Raw genomic sequence first — 26,027 nt, forward strand, 5'->3', positions numbered from 1 at the left:
TGTAGACTCTACAGCCATCGTTTATAAGTTAACAAAATGCTGTGGATTAATTCTCATGTTAGACAGTTAGGAATTTAAACCTATTTGGGGAGAGGTACCTGAAAATGACACAGTGTGCATCTGAAACTAATTCTGCTGTAATGGGGAGGCAGGTTAATGTGAGAAAACTCACCCACCAGGCACAGTAATCTTGCTATGGTTGGAACAATTTAACCTTGGGATGGATTCAATTTACTTTATAGGTTACAGAAAAACATGTTTTAAAATACAAAATGATCAGAGGTCTAAAAGTGTCCTGGAACACATTGTGGTCAAATTTGGAGCTTTTCTTTGCAAAATTTTTGAATATGATGTGCCACGAGACAACATATTGGGCAATTTCTAGCTGTCAGTGTGACGAATCGACGTGAGCTGGGTCTGGATCCCAAAGCAGAGAATGACACAAAATAAAGGAAGGAGTCTTTAATACACAAAGTGTCCACACACGCAAAAGCACAATAATCAAAAAAGTAAAAAAAAAATCCAAAACAGAGTCCAAACAAAAACACACGCCGAGCCACAAAAACGGTTAAGAAAATGACCATGCAGGGGAAAACCACTCAAATATAATAGAAAAAGCTGCCGGAAAAGCATAAATTACTGTTAGCTGGAGACAAAAACGAATCACTGTGGAACCGCCAAGCAGTGAAGGAATACTCACAGCACAAATAGATGAGAGCAAGCACATGAAACGAGCGTGTATGGGAAGCCGATCTGGCACGGCATGAGTCCAGGCACCAGGCTAAAAGGATTGCTTGCAGGTGTGTGTGATTGGCTCCGCCCCAGCCGGCAAGGTGGTGTACTGCAACACATGACAGACAGGCGGCAGCAGAGCAACAAACACAGATCATGACAGTCAGTCTCAAACTTTCTTTAAGTGTGCAAACTAGGATCTTCGTATAACGTTGCTTTTGGCAGTTATAAAGTCATGGGCTTTAGATGAAGGTTGACCGTTTTTTTTTTTTTTTTCTGTCAGGACCCCTGGGTGCCTACTTGAGTGAGATAGGCCGACTGTCCTTTTTAAAAGTCACTTGTCAAGACTTCTACAAAAATATATATATTTCCTGATGAATTATTTACACAGACTTTGACTTTCCCATATATGGCGTATCCTACACTGCAGACTTGTCATGAAAAAGACACCAACGAACAATGCCCTTCATTCTTACAGGTTTAACTTCCTGAATCTCCTCTCTTTGCTTTCACCAGGGGATTGTTCTTTACTGTGATTACCAGCCCTCCACCTTTCACATATCAAAGCTCCCTTGCCAGAAATATGATGCAATGGACTACTTCGCTAAGTGCTTCCTTATCCTGCGATTGGAAGCCAGCCAGGTGGATGGAGGGCTCAGCTGTGCTGAGGACAACAACAGGGGCTGGAAGGCAGTGCGTCTGGACTTGGTATCACCACCGATGGATCGTTATGCCTACGCTCTCCTGGGATGGACTGGCTCCACGGTACGGTTTGGTTCAAATAATGCACGAGACAAAATACAGATCACACCCTTGAACGTGGTTTGTCCGTATATAAGCTTGGACATATTTATGACTGAATTGGTTTATATACTGCAAAGTGTAGATACAGGTATGATCAAAAACATTACAAAATCGTACTTGTTTTATTAAAAAGAAGTCATTCACCCATAATTTCTACCATTACCATAAAAAGATATTATAACACATAATTGATATAGTTTAACACAATTTCTTTTCTCTCCCAACAGCAGTTTGACAGAGATCTGAGGAGATTTGCTCGGTTAGAGAAAAGGATGATTTTGGACAATCATACTCTTTACGACAAAACTAAGGTACAGTCCATATTAACTCATTCAATCCCAGCCAGTTTTCAAAAGACAACCCCTTCAGTACCGGCCATTTTAGACCATTTTGACTGATCTTTCAAGGCACACAGAATATTGTGTTCTATGGCTATGTAAACATGGAACCTACCAAAAGAAAGATTAAACATCTTTCTTTAATCAGAAAAAAAGGTAGTTTTTACCTTTTTTTTGTTCTTTAGTAATCATCAGTAGAACATAGGTAAGTTTCAGGAAAATATCAGCTCCCCACTAGAAAAGGGAGAAAACCCGCTTTTTGTGAAAAGATACATTTCAAGCGTAACTTTCACTTTGGCGCAAACATTATATACCAACACAACACAGAAAAGGGGTTGTTTTACATCAAAATAACAATTTTTTTTACAAATGTAACACCATGAACTATTTACAGTTTTCGCATTTGGAACTGAACTATGTGTATGCGTGTGTGTGCACGCGTGTGCGCTTGTGTGTCTGTGTGTGCATATCTTAAAATTTCCCTACAATGCGTAACCTTTTGCATGCTACACTCCTCCACGCTCTCTCATTTCTTCCTTCCGGTCATGTGTGACTCTTTCATTGAATTTAAGGTAGAATGAAAGCTGGTGAATGTATTTTTACAGTATATGGACAGGGATGCCATTGTTGGTGATTATTATTTTTTTTAACACTACAGAAGGTAAAATGTGCTTTTTGGAAAATGTCTGTGATCGTGCGGACATGCCCTAAAGTTTAGGCCAGGGGTGTCCAAACTTTTTTCCCACCAAGGGCCACATCCTGAAAAGTCAAAGGATGCGGGGACCGCTTTGATATTTATATATGCTTTTAAAAAATATTTCGTAAAAAGGGTTAAGCAAAACAAACAGTATAATTAAAGACAAAGGCTTTGTTATTATTTGTTAAGTGCATCGATGCGATGACTGCTTATTAAAGTATGAGTAACTTAATGCTTTACATTTTACAAAGCATTTAACTTGTAAATGTTGTGCACTGCCAGTGTCACTGCTATTCCTACTACTACCACTACTACTACTACAGCTACAACTATGGAGCAAAACATTAGTTCAGCTAATTAGCTCCAAGCCAAGCCCCTCTGTTCAGGCTAATGGTGTTGCGGTACCTACCAGCCTGTGACCGGACTTGGCATGGTGGGGAGTAATGTCGTCCACTGATTCAGCATCAAAAAAGCATTCCCACACATAGGGCTATTTTACACTTGTTTTACCACCATAGAATGTGTGCTTTTTGTGTCAGTGAATAAAAGAGACGCGCAGAAACGGAGAGAGATGTATGTAGCTTGGCCAGCTTGTCTAATGGGATGTCAGCCTCTGCACACATCACTACAAAATCCTCCACAAACTGTAATGCCTGTGCTTGTGGTTAAGGAAGATATAGTCGTGACGCAATTCCAATCAAACTGTAAAGGAAAACTGCACTTTTTAAAACATTTTGCCCATTATTCACAATCCTTATGTGAAACATGACTACACATGACTTTCCCTCTTCTGTGCGTTCTAAGGAGAGAAAAACAGCTAGCATGTGGGAGCTAAAAGACACACCAATTTCGACTATAAAGCCCGAAAAAAAGTCCCCAAAATTCCAACAATGTTCTATTTACATAACTGACCTGTATACAGTATAAACCAAGCTACAGTGACATTGTTATTGTGGCAGCTAACAACAAGAATTATTTTTCTCAACTCCAGAACCCTCTGCTTCTCTCTTCAATTCCCACTGTTCACTCACGACAAAATCCAGGTTTAAGTGCTTAATATGCCTCACAAACTTATTAAATACATTTAACGGATAAAATTGACAGCATACCTTGCTACCAGCATGCTTCATACCGCTGCAGAGACAAAATTCCTGCAAATGTCAAGATGGCGTTCCACTGATTGTTGTGTTAATGAAACAAGGTACATATTTTGTTGAAAAACAACATCAGCCTTCTTTTGTCCACATGCCTCATTGCCTGACAGTGTAAACCCAGAGCTAAAAAAAAAGTAACCTCCTTCCAAAAGAAATGTAGATTATTAAATCAGGAAAGGTTTATACTGCTATACTACTCAGACAAGAAAATAAAACATTGTGGAGACCATCAATCTTTGAGACAGCGCTCTCCAAAGCTTGTTTATCCATTCATTGTTACCCTTCTTTGCATCCCACCTCATTTACAATGCATAGGGCTGTTTGAGCTGCGAGCGAAGAGAGACGACGTATAAGGCATATCAGTGTGCAGATCGACATGGGAGGCACCCTGTCACTGCAGCGGCTCCCTGGGGACAGAGGTCAGGGCCTCAGGATCACTGCGTGGCACTTTCATGACAGTTTTTTTATACACAACCAGGCAACTCAGATGGTGTTTATTAAAATGCAAGGGCAAAGCTAGGCTTGCTGACAGTGCAGCCATCCGTGCACTGAAATGGACAGGAGAAGTCACACATAAACATACGCATATATTTAAACATTTCATGAGCTGGAGGTCAGATACAAGGCTTTAGGGGCAAAATTGTTAGGACGATTCGCCATTATTCCTACAAAAAGTAAGTATGGAAGACAATCTGAAGTCACTACCCCTTTTACAGCTTTCACAGCTTCCATACTTGTGGGAAGAATGTTTTGGAGGTTAGAGATCAGCGATGTTGGATGACAGGGCCTGAAAAGCTCTGTGTTGGTTAATTCTAGAGATGCTCGATGTTGGCTTTCTTTCTAATATCCGCTATGCTGGTATTGTTATTGTCAGCGTATCATTTCTGATGATACCTATATATGTAGGCAGCAGCTCTTCCCTCACACTGTCAGGTCACATCTTGTGTGATGTCACCGGACAAATAACAACAACACTGTGCAAAATAAGACAAATATTGCAATTTGAAATGTAACAAAAAAGTGCCATATTTATTTGAAACATTTTGTCTCCAAAGTCATTTAAAAAAATCATAGTCAACAGTCAAGTAAAATGGCATGCTCTCCTACTATCAACAAGTCAGACAGGCTAGCATTAATAAATTCAGCAACAAGAATCCAATGAAATAAGGCTGGCACAAAAATCAGTATAAGAGCAAAGTATGGTGCAAATTATGAAACTCTGGACTAGGGGTGTCTTAGAATAATCAACTATCTGACGATTTTGAGGCGTCTGATTCAACTATCAACCTCGGCGTCGAATCGTATGAAAATGTCATGTGATCAAGATTCTACCATTCTGACTACATGGGGGTGCCCACGGATGCTGCTGAGCATTTTTTTTTGTTCTACATAACTTATTTTGAGACAAAATCAGCCTAATTTGTGTTAAAGAATTGAAAATGAGGGGTGTGTTTAAACAGAAGACCTGTAATTACTACACAATATCACCCACTGTAGTTGCACGAACCGTAGGAGCTGAGGTGAGTTCTAAGACAATCGTCAGCATCAACAATTATCTGAGTGTTTTAGCTTCTGTCTTTGAGATGGAAAAAGTTGCAAATGAGATTTGTGTATTTGTAGGGATCACCATTAGCTGAGCTGTGCTGTGCTGTAACCCCCCCCCCCAAAAAAAAAAAAAAACAACATTGGACGATTAGTTGACTATGGACAATATCTAATGAATCAGATTTAACCTAATGCCATCAGCCCTACTCTGGACTAATACAATCAGTAAAATTCTAAACAGGGCTCAGAATGTCACACATGAGCGCAGCATGAAATTAGATTAGAAGTATTAAAGGACGACTCTGACTCCCCCCTCGCATAACCAGCAGTTTCATTGCAAATTGCATATTTACAATCCAAAAGCAAAACTTGTATATACCGAGCTAGCAAGCTTGTTGCTGTGTGCAGATCGTCATCATTTGTGGCGATATAATTTCACTGATACCGATATGAACCAATATCTTATTTTACGCAAAGATCAGCTATAATATTGGTCGGCCAAGACTGACAGGGAGCCAAACCGACTCCTGAATGATTCATAAATTGATTGAGAGAAATAGTTCACACATGTTCACTGTCCATAAAATTATGAGCAGAATCGGTGACAATAGGTGCAGCCAAGGTGTCGGGGGTGTCTAGTTCGGGGGCTTTAGGACCTCATCTCTGTTATTTGTGGATGATGTGGTCCTGATGGCCGGATCAGGCTGTGATCTTCAGTGTTTACTTGGTTGTTTGAAGCTGAGTGTGGAGCTTCTGGGATGAGACTCAGCACCTCCAAATGTGAGGCCATAGTTCTCAAAAACAGGAGGATTGCACCCTTCGGCTTGGGAGTGAGGTCTTGCCCCAAGTGGACGAGTTCAAGTATCTTGCGGTATTGTTTACGAGTGAAGGAAGGCGAGGAGTGTGAGATTGACAGACGGATCGGGGCAGCGTCTGCAGTAATGCGGTTGCTGGTGAAGAGAGAGCCGGAAGGAAAGCTCTTGATTTACCAGTTGATCTGTGTTCCCATCCTCCTGTTGAGTGGCTGGACTCAACCTAAGAGATAGAGTGAGTAACTCGGTCATCTGGGAGGGTCTCAGAGTAGAGCCGCTGCTCTTTTGCAGGTGGCTCAGGCATCTAGTCTGGATGCCTCATTTACGCCTGGTGAGGTGTTCCTTCCATGCCCAGCCGGGAGGAGGACCCGGGAAGACCTAGGACACGCTGGAGGGATTACGTCTCAAAACTGACCTGGGAACGCCTCAGTGACTTGGACCCGGATAAGCGGAAGAAAATGAAAGTATGGATGGATGGATGTTGAAGCTGTGCCAGTATTTCACAGTAGTTCCTAGTTCAAGGTAACCAGAAAGCTAAAAGGTTGCATTCAGTTAGAACGCCACTCTCGTCAGATACATTATGTCTTACTACCAAACAGCTTTCATTACCACAGTCAAGATAAAGACTTGCCGTTTAAAATATTGTGTTGTATTGTGAATAAGAGAGGAGGAGTAATGCTTTTTTGCTGTTATTCATCATCAATAGATCAATGTTCTAACATGACACTTTCTACTTTTTCCTGTCAGTTCAAACAGACTTACAGTTGGGTGTCAAAAAAACATGGGAGCCATGAGTATAGTTGTCTGATTAAAAGGGGAGACCACTCAACTAAGGACCAAAGACGGTCATTTAGAGGACTTTAATCTTGTGGGCTTCAGAGAGGCTCTCAGTGGATCCAAGCTGGCCTCTGTCTTATTATAAAATACTTTAAAAAGATAAGAGATAAAAGTGCTGTACTGAAACTAATGATCTCCTCCCAATTAAGTGCTAGCTCAGGGGGAATCTTTGAGGAGCCTTGACGACTGGCACACAGAGACACAATAACTCTGGGTTCATGCACAGTAAATAGGGCTCCAATTTGAACAATCCAGTTTGTTGGTAGAGGTTAGACTCACGGCAGCTGAAAACTGGTGAAGTGAAACAGTTTAAATTGTCAAACATGATCTCTCAGCACATGGATTTTTATAAATGCAGGAATTCCATAAAGCCTTGAAAATCAAAACAAGCTAATAACAAACCGTGTGTGAAAGAAATGGTCTATGGGAAAAAAGGACACCCAGCTTCTGAGCTAAATTTGTTTTGCCATTACCAGTTCCTTCTCTGTAAATCCTCCCAGGTTGACAGGTTACCAACATCTTGCTGCAGGAACCAAATTGTTTTAAGTGGCTGAACTGGCAAGATCAGTATCGACAGGAATCTGCTCAGTCAGAAATGAAGTATTGAGCATAAGTTAATGTAACTGCATATTGCAATAATAAATTGTAATTAGATGTCATTTTGTAAGGCTCTGTCAGATTTCCTCCTTGCACAAAGGAGCATACTGCAGCCCGGGCCAGGTTGCGAACATACTGTATGTGTGCTCCTGAAGGAGCACTATTTGAGCAATTTTGTGGGCTGCCAATACCGTCTTATGCTGTTATTAGTGGCGATGGCACTGGAAAAATGCAAAACGAGGATGGAGGAGCAGAGGAAAATGAGTCTTACTTTGGTCTAACTAAGTGCCTCTCATTTCCACCTGTTCTTTGTCCCATTTGCGCAACAACAGGTGAGATTATTTCACAATACAGTAATCACTCATTTATCACAGTTAATTGGTTTCAGACCCGATTGTGATAAGTGAATTTCGACAAAGTAGGATTCTTTATTTATAAATAGAATATTTTTGTAGTTAAAGCATAGGAAACCTGCATGTTTACAGCCATCTAAATAAAGTTTTCAACATTATTAGAGCCTTCTAGACATTAAATAACACCCCTAGATGCACCTTTACAATTCCATTATCCAATATAGTCGACATAAGCGAAACAAAGAGAGAAGACGTTGAGAAGCACTGTCATTCGGGAAAAACACAGAGTAGAACCGCTGGCTCCTCTGCACTGAGAGGAGCCAGATGAGGATGCCTCTCGGATGCCTCCATGGGGAGGTGTTCAGGGCAGGCGGTCTTGGGGAAGACGCAGGACAAATTGGAGAGACTATTTCTCTTGATTGGCCTCGGAACGCCTCGGGATCCGTCGTTAGGAGCTGGGCGAAGAAGCTGGGAAGAGCGAAGTCTGGGCTTCTTTGCTTAGGCTGCTGCCTCCGCGACACTGACCTCAGATAAACGGAAAAAGATAGATGGTCGGGCGTCGGGGATTCAGATTTGAGTTTCAACTTGGTGTGGTTTACAAACGCAGCAGTAGCTCGTGATAGGGATTATTGTCCCTGTTGTGAGATCATTCAAACCTTCAATAAAAGCCTGTTGTTCTGGTGATCAAGTCTGGCGCTTGTGTGTCTCACCGAACATTACTGACACCTAGTGACCCGTGTAAAATACTACATATCATTGCAACGTCTTTGAATGCGTCTTGTGAATGCCTTCCATCTTTTAGTTCATATAGCCATTTTTATCCATGAAACAGCATACCTAATTAATATATTTTGGAAAAGCAAAATTTGAAGTGTGAAGTGGCGAGGAATTACTGTTTCGGCACCTGGTACTCTGTGATAGTTTAGCTTGGTTTACCAAATTCACTGGGCCGATTTCACCGATTTCATTACATGCCTCTACGTACATGGAATACAAGAGATTAAACCTGAAGAGAATGCCAACCTGGTCACAATAAATGCACAAAAAAATGCTAGTGGGTCCCATCAGTATCCTGCTCGCTACAATTCAGTTTTAATACATTAGTCATTTCAATATTCTTGAGAAACACTCACTCTCAATACACTCTCTTGAACTGGCCTTCAAACATGTACCAGCAAGTGACCTTGCTGGTGCCAGAGCCTTGGAAGGGAGTTCAGTGTGGGTCTTAGCTGCAATGGAGTCTAGATGGCTGACTGAAGCTGAGGCAAGGCAATGACTGACATCTCTAGGCCAACAGCTTGTAGTGCCCCAGGCAGTTGGAACCCGCATCAGTGGGGATGGATGGATTTTTAGAAATAGGTCTGTTGTGAAAGTAGTGTCTGCTGCTCGTCGATTGAGTTGCTTCTGTGTAAGCATACGTGTGTGTCCTCTGCTGTAAGTCTGAAGGTGTGTGATAATTAATATGTGTAGTGGGTCTGATGAATGAGGACAGGTGGAGATTCATCATGCCATGACAGACTGAGGGAACCATGACCTGCCGTACACCTCCTAATACACTAAACTAGAGTATGAATGGCATGATCTAGCCTTGAAACTCATTTTCTAGACGGACGCAGTTGTGTGTGTGCATGCTCCACAGCTGTAGACTATTGACAGACGAACACTTATTCAAATATGTTCATGTACAGTCAGTAACTAAGTACAGTAAGTAATAGAAGTAAGTAACTAATTTTCTTCCGTGGTTTTTGTTATGTGTGTGTGTGTTCGAGCACGTAGTATTTGTCTTTCTTAGAGGGTAATTACTCTATGTCATGTGTAGTTATGTGATTAATGACGTCCTGGTCAAAGGCTGCAAGTATAGATGTCCTCGCTCAGTCCAGTAGCAGTTACTGATATGAGAAATACATTTGTCTTTCCTCTCCCTGACACTTTCCAAGGAAAGCATTGGGCCCATATAACCTGCATGATGGACACTAATAAGCCTAAAGTACATCGTCTCCATGGCATATACAATACTGATATATTCGAATTTGAAGCCTGTGCCCAATACCTGGTCATTTTAGCGCACCAGTGCTGGTCCCAAGCCTAGATAAATGGGAGAGTTGTGTCAGGAAGGTCATCCGTGTAAAAATGAAGTCAAAAAATTGCGCAAGTGACTTGCTGAGGCAGCTCTGGGGGGACAATATGAAAAACTGTTGACAAGTGTTATTCCTACAGGAATATTTTTGATGTAACTGTGATAAAATTAGAATAGGTAAACTTAACTTTTGTGCTATCAAATGTTTTTTTGGTCCCTGGTTCCATTTGTGATATGATACAATACTATACAGTAGGGCATGGTACGGTGCGATATCATGAAGCTTTATTGTCATTGTACAGTGAAAACTTGTTTAGAATATGCCCCGGTTAGCACGTTTTTTAGTTAATGTTGAAAATTGATGCCAAAATTTTGCTTTGGTTTGCGTACATTCTTCGGCCACCATACAATATGTTGCGTGTCTTCTCGTGTTATTAATACACTGCGTTAGTGCAATTGTTCTTAATGTATTTTTCTCACAAAACATCCTTGTTAGCAGCTTGCTTATACATGGAAACAGGAATTGGGAGTGAGCTCCGTCGCCCATCTATGATGTCATCAACTGTAGTTCTTGTCAACAATCATGTCTTCAATGAAAATACAAGTTACTTTAAATGTTAATTTATCCCTTTCATTTTTCATTTATATGTATTTATATGCATTGTCAATTGTTTTCTGCATGTAAAACTTTTTGAGATGACATGATGCGGTAGCGAGATCAACACAGACACCACCTTCCTGTTTTGCTATGAGTTTTTTTTTTATTCAATCGTGTTTCTCACCAGAATGCCGGCGCTAATAACTAACCATTTGGGGTTATTTTGGAGCTTGGGATGAGAAACACTGTAGAATTCAAGAAATAAGTCGTGACAAAACAGGAAGGTGGTGTCCATGCTTATCTCACTGCACACATCGTGTCTTTGGGAACAGTCGCAGTCACGTCTTCACTGAAGGTAAAATCAACCTTACATGTTCATTTATTCCTTTCATTCATCATTTATGTGTATTTGTATGCATACAAATTTTAAAACTATAAAAGTTGTTTTGTGTTAACTTTTTGGATTTCTGGAGTGGATTAATTGGATTTAGATGATTTCTTATGCGAAAATGTATTCAGTTAGAGTAGGTTTCGGTTAAAGACGGACTTTCTGGAACGGATTAATGACGCTAAGTAAGGTTCCACAGTGCTTTGTACAATGAATTCCATTTTGTCCATATTTAATAAGATATCATAAATAATTATTATTAATAATATAATAAAGAATATGATTTGACAACATAATATATGACAACATGATAGACAACATAACATAACAAATTGCAACCGTTTAAAAATACAATGTCATTTATATGCAAGCCGTGTTTAAATCATGGATATTTGTGAACCGATTTCTTGAGCAACGCTAAAACAGATCCAATAAAAATGAAAATAATAAATACATGCAGTCAAACATGCTGCTACTGTTACCGCAACACAAGCAATGCTGTGTGAGCCTGAGTGACTTTATCTTCCAGGATTTTCCTCTTTACTAAGGTCGACCTTGAGAGAACTTAGAACATGTTTCTCTAATCATATACCAATACTGGAAAATAAAAAAAGGCTTTTCAAATACATCACATTTTGCAGATGCTTCTTCCTGAAGAACATAAAAATGTTTAATTTAAAAAATGATCAGTCAGTAAAGATAGTCCCCTGTCATCAGACGTTCTCTCTGGCCCGCAGGTGAAAAAAGCAGAAATGAATATGAAGCTCACTGTCAAATTAGAAAATCTAGGGTGTAGAGTGCTCACAGCTCTTTCGAGTCACCCCCCTGTGAGCAGCGGATGACTGGACAATAACAGGGCAATTGCACTGGGCTTTTGGGAGCAGGGGCTCTGAAGCACCCCCACTTCCAAGCTGATGCTATGTGTTTGAGACTGGGAGCTGCTCATGAGAAGGACCTTAGGTGTGCAGGGAAAGGGGAGGGGAGGTTTAATTTAGCGGCTGGTGGCACATAGACCCTTAGGGCTTCACATATTGTAAGAGACACACACCTGAGTGTACGTTGTGACAGACAAGTGAACTGTGGAAGGTGTCCTCTAAACATCCAGGTGGCTGCGTGGGGGGGGGGAGCTTGAAAATTAGCTGCCGTACTTTTACAAATGAACGCGTGGTTCTTTGCACATTTACTATTCACTTCGGCAAAGCTCTCTTCCCCCGTCTGTTCACATGAATTTTAATTACAATTTAATTAACAGAAGCAGATGAATAGACCTGCCGTAGGTGCGTTGGAGGATAATTGTGATGTGCCGTTTCAAGGTCAGAAGTTCTGCTCCAGCATTCAGTGCTTGGTGTGTGCAGACTTTCAAGACTCAATCAATTCGTGTCTGCAGCAGCGCCATCAGTGAAAGCAGAAAGCTGTTTTTTAAAAAAAAAAACAACACTATGCCATACAGTCTCTCTCTTGCTCTCTCTCTCTCTCTCACACACACACAACACTTAACCTGCACACCAAGCCACCATTTTCACAGAATAAATGAGAATGTCAAAATCATGCCTAGAATTACAGTCAAATAAATATGATCCCTTACGAATTACAAGCATGCACACATGTATGCTTTCTTTAAATAAGCACGGCCGATTCCATCAGAGACCATTAACTGGGGATCTGTATTTAATTGTGATTACCATATGCAAAGAACAAACCTTAAAATTGTCCTGTTTGTTACTCGTATGACTAGCAGTCAATCATAAGGACTGCAGTAATCAAGATGCTAAAATAACGCATGCACCCAATTCTATTTTCTGGCCTCATTATACTGAAAAGCTAGAGGGAGCTTTTTTGTCGTTGCCTCACATGGGTGCAAACAGTATCTTGCATTTAATTAGGTACACAAAGTCAACATCATTATAGTGTTTTATGCTTATATTATCCATGTGACGTATCACAGTCAGAGGGCACAAATAAAGAGAAACTAGTTTTATTCAAATCATCCAGCTAGAGCAAAGTTTAGATTTCCCATTTGAAGGAAATCCATGTGATGTGGTGTTTTATTTCACTGCAGGTCTCCTTTGGTGAAGATTCAATTGAAAACGTATACAAACACAAGAAAGGTTTGGTCACCCCTTTTTTTGTTGAATGTAAAGTTGTCACTCGTTTATAGCGGTTAATTGGTTCCAGACCCGACCACATTCAATGAATTTCTACGATATAGGATTCAGTGTTAATAAATGGGATATTTTTGTAGTTAGAGCATAGAAAAACTGTTTATGACATTCTAAATAGTTTTAACAGTATTGCAGCCCTATAGACATGAAAGAACAACCTTATAGTCACATTTACACTCTTACTATTCTTTATTTACACCACATTGCAACTCTTATGCTGCAGGGACTCGAGATGGCTGCTAGCTAGCAAGCTAACAAGCTAGCGAGCTAACCAGTTAGCCTCAAATTTATTTCTTCTTAACTTAAGATGCCAAAAACTTACCACTTCCACACGGGATCTGAGGAGAACTTTTTTTTCACTCTATCATGTCAGACATCCCATGGCTGACTTCATGCAGTGTTAAGGTAATGTAAGGTAAGGTAATGTCTCAATGGTTTGTGTCATTACTGCCACCTAGTGACCAGAATACTACGTATCACCTCTATTTGAATGTTTTGACTAACAATAGACCATAGTCTACCATGAAACAGTGATCATTTATTTTCTGAAAATCAGCAATATAGCGAGGGAGCGATAATCAAACCGCGATATTGTGAGGGACGACGGTATAATAATAAGAAGTTACAATGTAAAACAAATATACGGGGTGCCGAACGTAAAACTTCATATTCATTCATATTGATGGTGTTTATTAAATATTTGGACACTTATGGAGTTGGAGCATTGGATGAAGCACTATGAGGAAATGACGAGTCTGCGGACATGGACAAAAGCATGAGATGACCTAGCTGCCACAGCTGGATTCGGGAGCCAGTTAACATGGAAGCCAGTTGAACCGAAACACAGGCAGAAGTACACTTTAGAGTGCAGCACACACACCTGCCATAATCGTTCAATCTCCCCTACTTGGAGAGAACCGGCCATGTTTCGGTCCTTCCAGCTCACTTCACCTCTGCAATCAGAGCACAGCGGTCAGATGTGCGGGTGGGTCTATATGCGCACTGACAGGCGTGTGCTTTTTGTGTACCGTATCTTCGAAACATTTTTCAAGACTGACCGTTTAATCGAGCTTTTAATTTAACATTTATATTTCATACTTATATTTAGATTTAACATTTTGGTTAAGCGTTTGTATACATTTATATTTAGACTTAAGATTTATTTTTAACATTTACACTACCGGTCAAAAATGTTAGAACACCCCAATTTTTCCAGTTATTTATTGAAATCCAAGTCGTTCAAGTCCAATGAATAGCTTGAAATGGTACAAAGGTAAGTGGTGAAGTGCCAGGGGTTAAAAAAAAAGGTAAGGTCACCCAAAACTGAAAAATAATGTGTATTTCAGAATTATACAAAAAGGCCTGTTTCAGGGACCACAAAATGGGTCAACAATTTAAAGCTGTTCTGCAGAAATGGAGGTTGATCAAGCCTTGGCAGTTGGTGCAACTAATTCCTACAGGTGCTCCAAGTTGTGGAGTACTTACTCCCTCCTCTGTCTGCATAAAAACAGTGGCTCCAGCATACTCCCGCGACCCTAATGAGGAGAAGCGGCATAGAAAATGAATGGATGGATTTAGAGTTACATTTAACATTTACATTTAAAATTTAGTGTTACATTTAACATTTACATTTAGTGTTTATGTATAACATTTATATTTAAGGTATTTTCAACATTGATATTTAATATTTATAGTTAAGATTTATTGTAACAATTATTTAGATTTAATGTCAATTTAATATTAAAATTCAGCATTTAGATTTAAATGAAAACATTTAGATTTAGCATTTACATTTAAATTCAGATTTGTGGCACCATTTAGATTCATTTAACTTCTACCTCAAATGTGAAGAAAATGATTTGAATGTGACAAAAGTGAGCTAAATATTAAAATGACATCGCTGAAAAAAGTGTGATCGAATTTTTACATGCGGCGCCCCATCCAAACATCATCTAATTAGACATTAAATTAGTGTTTGGCATCATATCAACCAGTTACAAACACATAAATCTGTAACAGACTCAAATTGCAAATGAAGGATTTACACAGCAATAGAAAATTACACCATAGTTATGTGTGAATATTTTGGAATGGAAGAGAGCTGGATGAAGATGTTCTTCATAAACTGGGATCAGTCGACCGGATTTAAAGTATATAGACATATCTCATCTATCCAGGCTGCCTCCTCGTGGTTTCTCATATAAAGCCTTGTCTTACATTCCAGGAGCAGCCTCCACCCATGGCTGTAAGATAAGAATGTGAAATTCAACATTACAACATTCATTGGGATTTGTAAATAGGATTTGGGGGGGAAAAGGACCGTTTCAAATGTTGCAAAACGTTAAGTCTGACAATGTGCGGTGACAAACTCCACACAAGCATGGAGCTCAGCCAGCAGCAAAATATAGCAGCTGTTATAATTGGTAGTGGCATACTGAAGTGAGAAAGTTACGAGGATGACAGAAGTGCTGGTGTGAGGGGCTTGCAGATTTGAAGGAAGCTGTAGAACCACTTAGATGGCAAGAGATGTACATGCAGTCAACATGGGCTTAAATGTCTTGGGCCCTTATCATTTAGAATTATTAATAATTATCATATATAATTATTTATTTGAACAGATTTTCCGGGGGTGGAATGCTAACAAGATGTACATCTTTAATTGTTTGTTTAAAGTTGACAGTTTTTTATTTGTTTTGGATCTTTTCTAATATGCACAGGGATACAGGCTCTATTATATACGTTATATTTGTATTTTAGTTCATCCATCCATCCATTTTCTATGCCACTTATCCTCACTAGGGTCGCAGGAATGCTGGTCGCAGCGATCTCAGCTGAGGCGGGGTACACCCTGGACAGGTCGCCAGCCAATGGCAGGGCACATATAGACAAACAACCATTCACACTCACATTCATACCTATGGACAATTAACCTAACATGCATGTTTTTGGAATGTGGGAGGAAACCGGAGTACCCGGAGAAAATCCGCAAATCCACGGGGAGAACATGCAAACTCCAAGCAGAGATGCCCAACGGAGATTCAAACCCAGATCTTCCAGATCTCCTGACTGTGTGGCCAACATGCTAACCACTCGGGCACCGTTCGGCCTCGTATTTTAGTTCATTTAGCCATTTTATGCTTGAAAATGCTTCATTTAGGCAATAAATACATACAATTTGCTTCAATATGCAATATTTATTAATTAATATATTTGTAAAAAAGCATGATCGAGTGCAGCCGCGACATTCAAACCGCGACGTGCAAGGGATGACTGTGTGTGTCTTCTATTGTCTTCATTCATTTACATTTCTATGCTTACTGTGTATATGGTATAATTATAAGTAAGTAATTATATCACAAATTATTTGACTGGTTATCAGATGGTTGGACAATGGGCTTTTTCCAATCTTGCAAATGACTTTGCAAAATGAATGCAGCTGCCGTCCTCTTTCACATTGTCCAATAATCCTCATTAAAGTTCCTTAATTGTTTCTGTGACCTCTGTGAGCAATGTTGCATGCAGTCACTGTATCCTGAAATGAATATCCATATTGTTCTGTTCCTGTCGTAAGTGTCATTGGTTGGTTGGCTGGCGTGAACAAGCATTTTCTCCTTGAAGGGGAGTGAGGATAAAGAAGAGTCGCTCATACATTTGCACATATGAATAAAGAATGGGCCATCTAGCTGAGAGATAGATTGACAACATGTTGTAATAAACAACTATGACTCTTAACTGGTGTTCTATAATAAAGTATACACAAGCAAACAAATTTGGTTGTAACACTTTACAATAAGGTACACAAAATGACAGAAGTTAATGAGGAACTAGCCACTACTAATTAGTTACTCATTAGTTCTTCATTAGTTCCTCAGTAACTACTCTACTCATTAGTTCCTCCTTAGTTCTTCAATAGTCCCTCAGTAACTACTGTATTTTTGTGTACCTTATTGTAAAGTGTGACCAATTTGACCAATTTAACATACAAGGTTTGACTATAAAAAGGCCATTTTTGAAAACAAAATAACACATCATCTACAGATGTCACAACCTTGAAATTGCCTCTTACTGCGGCAACCATTACAGCGCGCATACTGTCGCTGCATAATCCATCAGAGACAATGATTTACTTGTCTACATTTATCACGCTTATCAAATGTGTTTCACTTGCATGCTTTCAGGGACGAAGCACACATGTCCAAACCTGAAAAGAAAACAACTACGTGACAGCTCCCCTCGAAGAGAAAAGTGTTTTTAATCACAAGACTGCAGAAATACTTTGACACCACCAATTGGGAGGCAGTGACTGATATTTTACCTTTTGCTGCACAACGGTGAAATCCTGATTGCAATTCCAGCCAATTGCAGTGCACATTTAGACAAGCAGCCATTCACATGCACATTCACACCTGCTGTATGGGCAGTTTAGAGTCTCCAATTATCCGAACATACATGTTTTGTTTCTTCCTTTTTTTCAAACCGAGAAGGAAACTGGAGTACCTGGAGAACACCCGTTCGAACAGGGGTGTCCAAACTTTTTCCAGCCAGGGCCGCATACTGAAAAATTGCATGCAAGGGTAATTTACAGATATTTTGTAAACTAGCACATGTAGATATGCTACGAAGTTACATTATATTTCAAGAAAAAACATCACCTCAGCTTTGTGAAATTGGATGCAAAAGTGTATTTTTACTATGAACTTCAATCTTTTTTCAGGGGATACTCCGATCAGGGTTTTATGCTGCCGATTCCGATACCGATCATCCATCAATGAAATCAGCTGATACCGATCGCATACATTAAGTGTATTTTTTAAATGTACTATTGACTATATGATATGAAAAAAGGAATCATAAAGTCACTTTAATTGAGATAAAAACATATTTGACTTACTTCTTCAAGTGAACATACGCTACCGGTCAAAGGTTTTAGAACACTCCAATATCCCTGGAGGAAAAACCTACATTTTTAAGTGTTAAAATGGTCTGTCTCTCTTCCTTGTTAATCCCCATTTTTCTTGCCATTTTTACAACAACAAATTACTTTCTTCAGTACAATGCTGTTCAACTGATGTACACGAGGGTATACGTAGTACCACAGTGTGTTCCAAACATTGTTTTTATGCAGACAGAGGAGGTAGTAAGCACTCCAGAACTTGGAGCACTTGTAGGAATTAGTTGCACCAACTGCCAAGGCTTACCTTACCTTTTTCTTTAACCTCTGGCACTTCACCACTGACCTTTTGTACCTTTCTAACCTCGGCAAGATATTTTTCGTGGCATGTTTTGCAGGGTGCAAAATTAATATAACTCACAAACAACGGGTAAATCCCACACGGCAGACATGATTTTTTGGGGTTTGGCACGCCTGCGCAGTGTGAAGGAAAGGAAAGTGTGCGGGAGACGCTCGCTACAGGCTGCATGCTGCAATAGTGTGAGCCAGAGGTGATTGGCTTTTGTGATCAGCGTTGAAAGGCATTTATCGGCATATGCTGATCACATGGTTTTTCACGGAACTCGGCCGATTGATCGGTGCATCCTGACTTTGTTCTTTTTTCCCATTTTTGTTGGGGTTTTTTTCAAATTTTCCAAACACTTCAAATTTCTTCTCAAATAATATACATAATTTTTTTCTTGTAAAATGATGACTTTACACCCATAATATTTTGACTTTATTCCCATAATATTATAACTTTTTTAAATTGAATTTTTTAAAAAGTTTTCCAAAAATTCAAACTTTATTTAGTTTTTTTCTCATAATATTACAACTTTGAAAAATAACATTTTTTCTTTCATATTGTCTTTTTTTATTATTATAACTGTATGATACTAAAATGGCATTATTTTTCCTCATAATATTATGACTTTATCTCGTAAAATTGTCACTTTTTTGGTTGTTAGAGTAAAATATTTTCTCTTAATATTTTGATTTTATTCTAATAAAATTACATCTGTTTTTTTCTGCTGTTTTTTAAAAATTATTTTTCCAAGTATTTCAACGTTCTTGTAAATTTTCTTTTTGTAATTTTCACTTTTACATATTTTGACTGTAGTCTTGTTATATTATACATTTTTCAATCAATCGAGTTTTTCAATCTAATTGTCCAAAAATGTGAACTTTATTTGTTGTTTTATTTGTTTCCCATAATATTTCGACTTAAAAAAAACATCTGTTTTCTGTAATATTTAAACTTTATGCTACTAAAATATTCCCCTAAAATTACCACTTTTTCTCTTTAGATTACAACTTTTTGCTCTCAATATTTTTACTTTATTCTTGTAAAATTACTGGTGTTTCTTGCTGTTGTTGTTTTTTTTAGTTTTCTTGTTAAATTATATTTATATATAACCAATAAAAAAAGCCAATGGCCAATAAAAAGCCCGCAAATAGCCCCGGGGCCGCACTTTGGACACCCCTGGCATAGAGAATTGCAAGCTGATATTTAAACACAGAACCTCATTGCTGCAAAGTAGACACGCTAACCATGTACACGTGAGTAATGAGCGATGGAGATGATATGCAATAGAAGCGGTATCAGTTTGGCCTACGACAGAGATTGCTCAGTCGAGATAATGCATGTTGATGATGCAATCTAAATTGAGAGCGACAAGCTGAAACGTATCGTCAATGTAGGAAGTAAACATGGCCGAATGCGTACAGGAAGAGTTGGTGAAAAAGACCGTTGCAACATCCATCATTTGGACCTGGTTTGGATTTAAGCCGTCCGACCATCGGCAGAAAACTATACTCTACAGAAAGTGTGGGGCAACAGAAAGAGCGGTAAAACGACCAATTTGGTTTATAACCTCAAAATGAAACACGTCGTTTTTTTTGTCTTGGTTGTGTTCTGTACGTCTTTTGTGTCATTTAAGCAAAAAATAAACTGAATTCACTGCCCTCTGCACTGCTTTGAACTTGTGGCTGTCTATGGCAATCTAAACTACCGGTAAATTAAAATATTTTCTGTAGTACAAGTATTTGTGCTTTACACTGGAAGCATTTCCTTTATTCAAAGAATTCATTGCTTTTATTGAAAAAAATGTGTACACCAAATGTTGAAGGCTAGGTTGAAGAATTTTCTGTATTTTTAAAGTAGCCATGCCTAATACGTATAGTATTTACTAATATAGTTCTTTATCTTGGGTGCCAGTTTCGAATCAAGGACTAAAACTAAATGGTTGTAATACTTTTGGAATAGTTTGCGGTAAAGGAAGGAAATCTTCACATACATTCATGCCTTTTGCTTGAAGCTAACACAACAAAAACACTCAAGGGGCTTAGGTGAACACACAATATAACACCATCTTACAATAAATACCAATGAGAGACAGCCTGTTTATTGGTGTAGCCACTTGACAAAGTTTTTACATTGTATGCGTTCCAGCCGGTGGGCAAAATGCCCACAATACAGGGCATACTAGTCCACCGTAAGTAGACAGAGTATCTGCAGGCACTCAAAATGTTAGCAAACTACTTGCTAAATGTTTATTCTTGCTCCATTTCTTCAGAAGTTGACCTGATTGTCATGGTTGCCTGGCAACCGGAAGGTTAGACAGTCTCGTTGCATTTCATCAGTACTTCGAGAGTCTTTAGCTTTAAATGCCATTTACACAAGGCCGTTTTTTTTGTTGTTTTTTTTTTTTTTAACTTTGCTGCTCATTTACAAAACAATGTTTATGAGAGCAAAGAAGCAAGCTTTTAAAAACGGGTCTCAAAGTGGACGTTTTTGAAAATGATGTGATTGTATTGATGCATGTAAAAACTCATCATCATTATACAAGATGGAGCGCAGGGCTGTTTATGCTGCTCAACGCTTCTGTTAGGTATTATTATTTCACCTTTAGAGTCATTCGAATTGCTCAGTGCATTTTCCGTCTACAGTGTTCCCTCGCTCTATTGTGGTTCACCTTTCGCGGATTCGCTGTTTCGCAGAATTTTTTAGTGCTTCTTTTTTTTTTACAATTTTATCATTACAGTGTATGAATGCTGTTACAGGCAGAGCCTGGCCCTTTAAGAAGAACGGCATTGTGGGGAGTTGAATGTCAATTTCTACCCTCTCTCGTCAGTCTGCCTCACCCATTGTTTTCTGTGTCCTGATTGGCTGTAGACCATTGTCAATCAATCTCCTTTGTATCGTCCTCCATGTCTCCTGTGTCATCGCTAGCTTGCTTGCTTGCTAGCTTGTAAATTAATCTTCGGTTCGTCTGCAGCAATATGTTTAAACAAGGATACAAAAACGCTACAGTACAGCGGAACGGCGCCAGGACGGAAAGGCACGGTCACTGGAGTGAAATATGTGTGAGTGACTTCATAATTTTTTGTGTTGATCATTAAGGTTGATCATTAAAATTCAAACAAAGGTTTGAACTTTTTTGAGAGTGTTTAAACAAGAGAAACATGAGAAAATGTTATTGCCTGTCTGAGAAAAGTGTATAAAGTGTATGGTGAGGGGTTTTACAGCCTTAAAACATATATAATATTTGTGAAAAATGAAGTTGGTTACTTTGCAGGTTTCACTTATTGCGGGCTATTTTAGGAACCTATCCCCCACAATAAACAAGGGAACACTGTAATAGCTTCCTTGACACAAACACACACACACACACTCACATAGCACAACTAGAGTTGCACACTCACAGAAAACTGATGGAAAAATACTAGGAGACAAACAACAGTTGCATTGTTCTCAACACACAAGCTTAACTTTCACTTATTTTCGTTGATTACAACATTTTTGCACAGCTGGTTAAGCCACACCCACTTCCGATTTATGCCCCTCCCACTCCAAGTACAGCTACGGATACAGATAATTTAGATGGGTTAACAGATACGGATAGTGGTGTACTCGCTCATCCCTAGTGGTTTGGTTGGCAACGTATCAGAAAAGAGGCAAAAATGTTGATCACCAAAGTGAAAGCGGATGTGTATGAATATGAACTAAAACACATAGGTAATCGGTCTGCTTTCATGGATGACTAAGGAAATTTTAAAAATATTCCCATTTCAGATGCTGAAATCAGAGGATATTTACAGTTTTAAACAAAAAAAACTGTTCATCAAACACCAAAAGAGTTGTTAATTAACTGGATAATCAATTAATCAGATTAAATGCTGTAGCCCTGCACCCAATTGTGCTTTTGTATAATATAATGCGTACAAGTGTGCACACGTGATACAATCTCTGTATGCAAATAACAGCGTATTTAAATGTTGCAGCTCCATGTAAAAGGGGTTAGTAAAAAACGGAAACAATGCAATAAAACGAAAACCTGTTGTTTTTGCCACATTCTTTTCTTTCAAACAAGGGCTTTATTTTGGGGCACACTCTATTTTACCATGTAAGATTAGCATGCTGGAATGACAACAGAAGTCATTTGGCGCAAAACAAACTACCGCTGAGGCTGATAAGATCCGATCTCAGCAGTGTTGGTCTCATAATTAAAGAATGCTACCTGCAGAATACATTTTATCTGTGCGATGTTCTAATAATCCTCCATTTGTGGAAATTATGTCTGTCGGAATTTGTGAAACCGTTTTAAAATTGACAGACATCCAACATTCAAAGATGTTGTCATCATCATATTGACAGTTTGAGTGGAACTGAAACAGTTGATGATAAATGACATCCAACCACTGCCTCCATTTCGCACCCTCTTAGCCACTCACAAAAAAAAACATCTGCGATATATATAATTTCTATTGAGGCTGTGTTTTGCATCACTAAAAATAGGATTAAATAGCAGCCTATTATACCAGCAGCTACTATAAGCTGCAATCTTCTTCTCTGAACATACCAGATGCAATGAGAGGGTGAAAATATAATGTGAGAGGTACAGGATGAGGTACAGGATAAGCATGAATCAAGTTTCCAGTTGAAGGGGGCAAATTGCCATCCATTATTGATGACCTAAAAGGCAGACGGTTTCAGGAAGGTCTGATGCTGGACTGTGTTTGCCTTGTCGTATGGCATTAATTGACACTGACCTGGCGGTGGTACAGGACGGCTTCCACTCTGGGCTCCTGTTTCAGCGTGGCCCATGATTTATTTAGAGGAACACTCGAATGAACAATCACTGGTCTGGTTCAAGCTGATCTTGTGGTCACTGTGCAGCCTGTGTGTGATTTTACTCTACATTACTGGGAAAGTGAGCGCACACGTCTTGCGAAGTGGAGTACTGACCTCAGATTTGATATTATGACACCAGACGGCACTTTATTGTTTCAAACTTTATGCTGTAATCACAGACTTCATGTGCTTACCTTTGACTTAACAGTAGAGATGCCCCATATTGGCTTTCTTACCGATATACGATATACTGATATTGTCCAGCACTTAAATTCTGATATCCATATCAGCCGATACCGATATAGGCAGCAGCTCTTCCCACACACAAATGTCAGGTCACAACTTAGGTAATGAATGAACACATGATACTTCTTTTACTGTGATGCCCCTGAGTGCATTTCACAAACACTCTTTGTGCACAATAAGACAATTACAGTTGTCCCTCATTTACCGCGGTTAATTGGTTCCAGACCCAACCGCGATAAGTGAATTTCCTCAAAGTAGGATTTCATATTAATAAACGGAATATTTTTATATATAGTTACTAGGGGTGTTGTCATGCTCTGTGTTTGCCGCTCTGCTGCCGCCTGTGTGCCCTATGTTGTAGTGGACACTACCCTGCAGAGGCGGAGCTGATTGCACACACCTGCAAGTAATCACTGGCACCTTCATTAGCTGCTGCAAGGCAGCAGTTCAGCACCAGTTTGCTCCTTGCTCTCACCTCCTCATCGACAGCTGTTTCTGCTATCGCGGTGTTAGTTACTGGTCTAATTTTGTACTTTCTAATGGTTCCCTGCGTGCTATCCCGCAGTGTATCCTGCCTTATCTTGCTAAGGTTAGTCCTGCTTTTTTTTTCCTGCAGCGCCTTTAGCTTTTGTAGTGTGTTTTTTTTCCTGCCCTTGTTCTTCTTTGGCAGTGTTTTTTGTTCCTTACCTTTTGGCCATTGCCCAGTGAGAGTTCATTGGTGGAGCTCCAGCAGGACTTCCAGTAGCACGTAGGTGGGTTCCAAGTGAGAGAGCAGCCGGTGAACCCGCTGCCTTCCACCGCTGATAAAGGAGGGTCATCTAGTCCAATGAATTCAATTATTTTTTGGGTTATTTGCTTTAGATTTCTGACTGTCACGCACATACGAGCGAGGGTCCAGCGTAGGATACATTAGCTGCCGTTTGACTGATGATCACTTGGTGAGCCTCGAAAACTCTCCATACTGCATCAAGTGTTTGTTCTTCAAATAGCGTACTAAATTAAAGCTTTTTAACGTTCTCACCCGGCGAGATATTTTTTATCGGGCTTCCCTACTCCAAATTGTTAATGTTTATAGTTTTACAAGTATAGTTTTAGAAAACAGTTCTAATGCATATAAATGATGAAAAAAAGGGAAATTAACATTTAAGGTTCCCTTTATTGAAGTTGTGATTGTTTGAAGACACCACCTTCATGTTTTGCTATGAGTTATTCCTTGAGTTCAATAGCGTTTCTCAAAGTCTTTATCAAAATGCTGGCAACTTTGTTTGGCTGAAACCCACCAAAAAAATATTGCCACTATTTACGCTGCAGTAAGGAAATGACACTAAAAGCACACACGTTTATGAGACAAGTTAATGGATATTCTAATAATAATTAACTATTCTGTAAGAAATCGTAACATGCTTTTATACCAAAAAGAGTGCCATCTATAGATCTGGTAGGGGCTGCTAATACAACGTTTCTCGAGCTGTTATATTAAATGCCAGTGTCTCGTCCTAAATGCCTCATTCAAGATTTTTGCACAGTTTAACCACTTTAAATAAATCTGTTTGAAAACGTCAACTGTCTCCTACTAAAATGCCCTCCACATCAGGATGATTGTTGCAAATGAGATGACTTCTCTTTGCGCCTTTTTAAAGAGTCTGCTCCAAGTGACTGGTCCTAACTATTGTCCTCTACTACAATAGCGTCTTCCTAAGGGATGCTTAAATAAATGATAATCAAAATGTAATTTCTATGAGAGGGGCTTTAACATTTTGTTGAAACGTTTCAGGACTGCAGGAGAACTTTTTTCAGTGTATCAATGAACAATAATGGCATTTGCTGACCTTGCACCCTTCTATTTAGCTGCCTATATTGCTACCGTATCTTGCCGACTATAAGGTGCTACGGAGTATAACTCGCACAAGTCAAAAAAATGTGTCATGAAGAGGAAAAAACATACATAAGTTGCACTAGACATATAAGACATATACAGTGGTGTGAAAAGTGTTTGGCCCCTTCCTGATTTCTTAGTTTTTTGCATGTTTGTCACACTTAAATGTTTTCAGATCATCCAAAAATTGTAATATTAGTCAATTACAACATAACTGAAGACAAAATACGTAATTCAATTATTTATTATTAAGGGAGAAAAAAAAGCCAAACCTACATGACCCTGTGTGGAAATTGAGATGCTGTGGCATGACCTTAAAAAGACGCTTCATGCTCGAAAATCGTCCAATGTGGCTGAATTACAACAATTCTTGAAAGGTGAGTGCAACAAGTAAGCTACCGGTAAGCAAGTTCACCAAGTTCCCGATCTCATTCCACATAACTGAATTAATTTCATTCTTCATCAACACCTGCGCAAGATGAAGGGTCATCACCTCTTCTGCGGGGCTGTTGCGGTACACGAGCAGCATATAGTTATCACAGCCCTAGAGCGCCCTCTCGCGGCTTCCAATGGTAATGTACACTCCTTGGTCCATGTCAGTCATTATGAATGAACATTTAAAAACCTAAACAGTTAAATTATGCATATATTTTGATATATATGTCACACCTGACTAGAAGTCGCAGGACCAGCCAAATTATGAAAAAGGTCTGATTTATAGTCCAGAAAAATACGGTACTAGTATGC

The 26,027-nt window shown here is 39.2% G+C and overlaps 1 protein-coding gene across 1 annotated transcript in view; it reads left to right on the forward strand.

The window, feature by feature from the left end:
* The window catches only part of dntt (deoxynucleotidyltransferase, terminal), a 113,974-nt gene that overhangs the window by 72,711 nt on the left and 15,236 nt on the right, over window positions 1–26,027 (forward strand). The window contains exons 9-10 of the mRNA XM_054798802.1: window positions 1,249–1,497; window positions 1,764–1,847. Coding sequence (XP_054654777.1) covers window positions 1,249–1,497; window positions 1,764–1,847 — 333 coding nt within the window. The remainder of the gene's footprint in view (window positions 1–1,248; window positions 1,498–1,763; window positions 1,848–26,027) is intronic.

This window comes from Dunckerocampus dactyliophorus, chromosome 14, assembly GCF_027744805.1.
Source record: "Dunckerocampus dactyliophorus isolate RoL2022-P2 chromosome 14, RoL_Ddac_1.1, whole genome shotgun sequence".
Lineage (NCBI taxonomy): Eukaryota > Metazoa > Chordata > Actinopteri > Syngnathiformes > Syngnathidae > Dunckerocampus > Dunckerocampus dactyliophorus.